General features: G+C 30.8%; 1 protein-coding gene across 2 annotated transcripts in view; it reads left to right on the top strand.

Annotated features, from left to right (window-relative positions):
- Positions 1–2,250: 2,250 nt before the first annotated feature.
- LOC108692023 (lachesin) overlaps positions 2,251–5,730 on the top strand; it is a 189,207-nt gene continuing 185,727 nt past the window's right edge. For both annotated transcript variants that reach the window (XM_018200137.1, XM_018200113.1), the window contains exon 1: positions 2,251–2,408. In XM_018200137.1, coding sequence (XP_018055626.1) covers positions 2,321–2,408 — 88 coding nt within the window. In that variant the 5' untranslated portion in view covers positions 2,251–2,320. The remainder of the gene's footprint in view (positions 2,409–5,730) is intronic.

Below are 5,730 nucleotides of genomic sequence, written 5' to 3'. Positions count from 1 at the left end.
GAGAGAGAGAGAGAGAGAGAGAGAGAGAGAGAGAGAGAGAGAGAGAGAGAGAGAGAGCAAGAGAAAGAAAGAGAAAAAAAGAAAGAACGAAAGAGACCCGATTCACAAGGGAATTATCGGTACTTGATTGCGCTTAATCCGCGAAGTTTTCTCGTTTGACTTACCCGTTTCGCGACTCCGCCTTGTTGGCTACCGTCGTGCGCAATTCACAGTCGGACATCCGCTGAACGAAAAATGCGCACTAATGCCACCTCACAAACGCAAAGAAGAAAAATTCATATCAAACGTGAAAAGTCGAATGCTGAATCTCGTGCTAACGACGCCCGTTCGTAGAATATGTTTGCTCACTTCCGGCGTCGTTCTCGCATCCTTCCTTTTATCTCTCCTCTTTTCCTTTGCCGTTTTCTCTTTCTTCATCCCTATCGTCCTACTCTCGCCTCTGCCTTCTTTATCTTCAACACTCTTAGAGAAGAAACGTTACTACACGCAGGCTCGAGAAGCGAGGACGTACCTCTAACGGCTTACACTAATCCCAGGCTGCCTCAACAGCCTGGAGAATTATTTCCATTCCGTTTCCCTATTCCTCTAGCAACTAGCGTTATCAAAGCGTGTATGCATCGTAGCGCAGTTTGTTTAAAGGTAGAGTTGTGGTTTCCAGCATTAATTTCGGAAACAATGAATAACCTAATACAATCTTTTCCATTAAGCGTGGAGTGAGAATAGCGGAATTTTGAAAAAACCGTGAAAAATCGTAAAAATTTGATTTTTTATTTTGATCTTTGTAACACAACTAATATACACGATACTATATAATTTGTTCATTTCTATGAAGTCTAAATAAATAATTAATCTTGAAAAATTTTTATTTACGTTCTATTTGTTAATAATGGGCAGGTATAAAAAGCAGTAAAATGACAATACAAATGTACAACTAAATAATAGTATAAAAATGATTAAATAATATATTTTAGTTTTAATTAAATAAGATATTTTTATATAGATATTTATTTTTAAAATATAAATACAGTAATATTTGGAAAAAAAACATAAAAGCAAAAGTTTAAAGAAAACGTATTTAAAGTTTTCTTGGCCCCTTAGGCTTTCTAAGAAGCTCTTTGATGTGTCAGAAAGAAGTATGATTTTATTCAGTGATGTATCTATCATCAAATATATATTTTTATTTTATAGTTCTTAATATTCCATTTATGGTATACTGTATAGAATTATATTGTAATTGTAAAATATATGTGTATGTAACTATGTAACTATTAAACTTAAAGAGATAAATGTATTCTAAAACAAGCAAATAATTTTTTTTTATCATATTCAATAAATATCAATACTATTATGACTATGCATAAGATTGCAACATCTTTCTTCTCTCTCATATCTGAAATAAAAATTTTTAATTCTCCATACATAATATTATAAGTCATATTTTTTATTCTTTCAAACTTAATAGATTGTGGTAAATATAATAACACACTAAAAAATATATATATATGTATATTTGTATGTATTTATAATACCTACAAGGATTCTTTTTAAATTCATATTCTTGTTTATTATATACCGCTTTTAATTCAATTGAGTTACTTTTCTAACTTGACTTCTTACAAAGCATAAACCGATCTTGAACAAAAAGAACATAAGAGAGACTATAAGAAATAATGTTTCATGCGATCCGTTTGAAAGTACCTTTGGATTTCCTGCTCAATGAGACAGAACGAAGATATCCGGCAAATTACAATTGTCTCTCTGTGACTAGTAAAAATACGAAAGAGGCAACTATGTGGAAGATTCATGCGTGCAAGCTTTGTCAATTGAAGATATTTCTTCTGCTATATTCAATTTTTATCATCGGTTTGTATGTAAAAGTCTGCATTTCATAATATGAACACGTATAACGCAAATCCTCTTGCATTGTAAAAGACTTAAAGCAGTGATGGATAAATGAATCATGTGTAAAGTGTATTGTGTATCAGACCACGAATAATCTCTAAACTTGACATCGCGAGAGAATAATATACGAGACGATAAACGAGATAACCTAACACATTCACATAACACGTTTCAAAGATACTTTCAGCCCTTCCATACAATGAAAGAGAGAATGAGAATGTCCGGGAAATCACAATTGTCGCTGTGACTAGTAAAGATACGAAAGAGACAGGCACGTGGAAGCCAGGACGCATGCGTGTCGTGTTGCTCCTGCTGGACTCCATAGGACAAGTCAGTCTGCATCTAGACTCCGGCTCGCGTAGGTTTTGTACCAGTGCGTGTACGTGACGAAAATTGAACGATAATTAAAGAAAAATTCATGAGATTAATAAATATGACAATAATCACTGCTGTTTTCGTCCCCTGGACCGTGTGGATCTTCGTTACATTGGTGCATTCATCCGAAGGTAAGTGTTCATTTTTATTCGTATTTTTCTTCAAAGACAATTTCCTAGCTATACATTTATTAAGGAATTAATTATCATAAATGTTTCGTGTCTGAATCTTCTTATTGTAAAAGTAATAGAATCGTTTAATTTCAAAAGGAAGTATCTCAAACGTCAAATTACGCTACATATTTTAAACTTTACATAACATCAGCGAAAACTGAAGTGTTAAACTTGTGATGCGAAAGAAAAACCCGAGTACATTTAGTGAAATGCATAAGAGAACCACGATATCCGAATGCAAGCTCTTCGTATATACCATCCATTATGGTTATACCATAAATCTGACTTAACTCGACATGCCATTTTGCGAAACTTTCTTCATAAAGTCATGCCACCATTTCAGTATTTTTTAATGCTTTTTATTGTGTTGTTCTAGTTTCGCAATATTGTAGGAGATATTCAAGTGTATGCAATTTTTCTCTCAGATTGTTCTTCCTTGGACAACGTGATTAAACTTTACATTACTGCGTATATTATAAAATTGGTGTATTATAAAGAAGAATGGAATATCATTATTAAGATATATTTCCTAATTAATACATATTTAATGTAATTGAAAGAATTTCGTATTTTTGTCTTAGTGATGTGATAAAAATTATTTGAAGATATGTGAACTGATGATAAAATATTTTAAAGTAAATTTACCAAATGTATAACAAAAAATTCATGTATATGTTAAACTATGCAAAAAATAAATTAAACGTTAATACTTATTAACAGTCACAAAAATGGAATTATTAGAAATTCGGATGCTTTAGTAAATTTCTTAGAATACAAAACAAAGACTTAAATAACGATAAAACCACGTACATGGTTAAATGAGAATTTGTGGAGTGCACATGGTGGCGTGACACAGAAGTATTATCCGCAGGGAAACGGAAAAAGCCTCGAATTTATGGAAGTGCTAATTGGTATTGTTAGCGGAACCGAGCGCCAATAATGGAAGTCGCTATAAAATGACACGGAAAGATGGTAGAAATAAAGATAAATCGATGATTTATCGAATAAAAGATTGGGTGGGCATGACTATTGGCCATTTTACATTTTTAAAGATGGAAAGAACAATGCGGATGAAAAGAACAAGTAAATCGTGAATAGCCTGGATCAATATTGTATATATATATATATATATATATTGTACACAGGTACCAGACGGTACGAAGCAGTGGATTTAAGATGCACGAACCATATGTTGGTTTACATTAATTCCATTATTCCAAAATAAAAATCTAGAATTTTTTACTCTTAAATATCACGAGGCGATAAATTTCTAATAATACTAAAATGTTACAAGTTCTGTCCTATATTATTATTAGTATTAGTATTGTTATTATTAGTATTGTTATCTACTTTAAACATTTATTTTCCTTACAGAATTAGAACATGGAGAATTACTGATTGATTAGAGTGAATAATAATTAGATTATAATATCATTATTATAGTGTATTATAGAATTTTATTAATTTTAGAATTTTATAGCAGTAATTATATGATGATAATAAATCATTAAGTTGTATTAATGTTTTATTTATATTAATGTTATTTATATTAATGTTTTTAGTCCAAAAATAATTTAAGAATGCAGATACATTATCAACGTATGTGTGAATGAAATATCACAGTTGATGTTCCAATTAAGAGAATCAAATAAAAATTTCAAGAAGAGAGAATCATAAAAAGGAACTTAATATTAAATATTTAATATTTAATACAGTAAATATTATATTTGAATACAGTAAATATTTTGTGACAATTGAAATTTAATACCTTTCAACAATACTAATAATATACAAGTTACTGGAAGTATATAATGTACTTCTAATGTGTAATTATGGAAATACAAATAATACATATACGATTTGATGAAGAAATATAAGTTATCTGGAAAATGAGATAAAACGAATACTTTACTTGGTATTCTTTCTAATCAGTAATTAATCCAGAATTTCAGACGTATAACAATCGTCATTTAATATCATTATCCAGTGACTACCAGGAAAATAAAAATTAAGATTTGAAGAAAGAGAGAAAAGAAAGAGGGAGGAAGAGGGAGAGAGGGAGAGAGAGAGAGAGAGAGAGAGAGAGAGAGAGAGAGAGAGATTAATGTCTGATTCTTAGTATTGCTTTCGATTTCTCTTGGGACAAGCCTCTAGAGAATCAGTGACACACGGTCGACGAATTGTCAAGATAGAGTAACGCTGGAGGGTTATCAAGGCATGTAGCATAGGAACGACGCCAATTCAATGTATAAAATGCTAAACAATAAATCAAATATAAGATAAGATGTACAAAAGATATGTAAGATATACAAAATTAATACAAATTGTTCCTTACTTATAATCTATTTACAATTATTTTCTAATAAAAAATTCTTTCTCTCGTTCTATTGCTTAATAATATTCTTTCCAGTTTTATCTGTATCTGTAAAATATACTATATATATCTTTTATACATAATATTTGTGAATAGTACCTTGATTATATGCAAATACTAATACATTCAAATCTACAGAAACATGTACACCTATTTATTAATCACTGAGTTCTTTAGAATAATATCAATTTGAATACAGGATGCATTACTACCGTGCATTATTATTTAAGCGATGAGCGTATATTGCACAAAATATAGTTTGCTTTAAAGCAATATTTGCGTGATATATGATTTTGCAATGCCGTAATAAATGGAAACAAAATTGGACGTGAAATAAATCGCGAATTTAATGTTTTGCAGTCTACACCGTAGAGTGATTACGTGATATGCAATTATTTCCCGATAACCGTGTCCGGACGGAAGGAAATATAAATGGCAGCGTGATATTTTATGTCATAATTTCCATTAGGATATCTATTAAAATGCTGCGCGTTTGCATTCAGATAGATAAAAGAATAACTGTCTACAAAATACTTCTAAAATTGCATTGCATTTAAACGTTATCGATTTAAATGTTTCTAGCTTGTGTCAAACACCATATAGCGATCATTAATCGTAATTATTAACGCATGCAACCTTAATCGTCTTATCGAAATGCTGTATCATTGTCGATCATGTCTGTTTCCTTGTGCATGTAATTGACACTTAGAATTGGAATGTTCATATCAATGATTTCAAAATAAAGTAACGATTGAAGCTTATATGTTTCCATTAACAGGCGCATTGCACCTGTAATCAATCTTCTATATTCTGCTTCATGAAGCGACATAACCGTGTAATTACCCGAGGTTACTGGTAAAAACAAAAATAAATGAGAAAGTAAGAAATCATCATGTTGATAAGAAG

Source organism: Atta colombica, unplaced genomic scaffold, assembly GCF_001594045.1.
Source record: "Atta colombica isolate Treedump-2 unplaced genomic scaffold, Acol1.0 scaffold107, whole genome shotgun sequence".
NCBI classification, from domain to species: domain Eukaryota; kingdom Metazoa; phylum Arthropoda; class Insecta; order Hymenoptera; family Formicidae; genus Atta; species Atta colombica.
The sequence above is the reverse complement of the archived record's forward strand: the minus strand, read 5'-3'. Positions and strand labels throughout refer to the sequence as shown.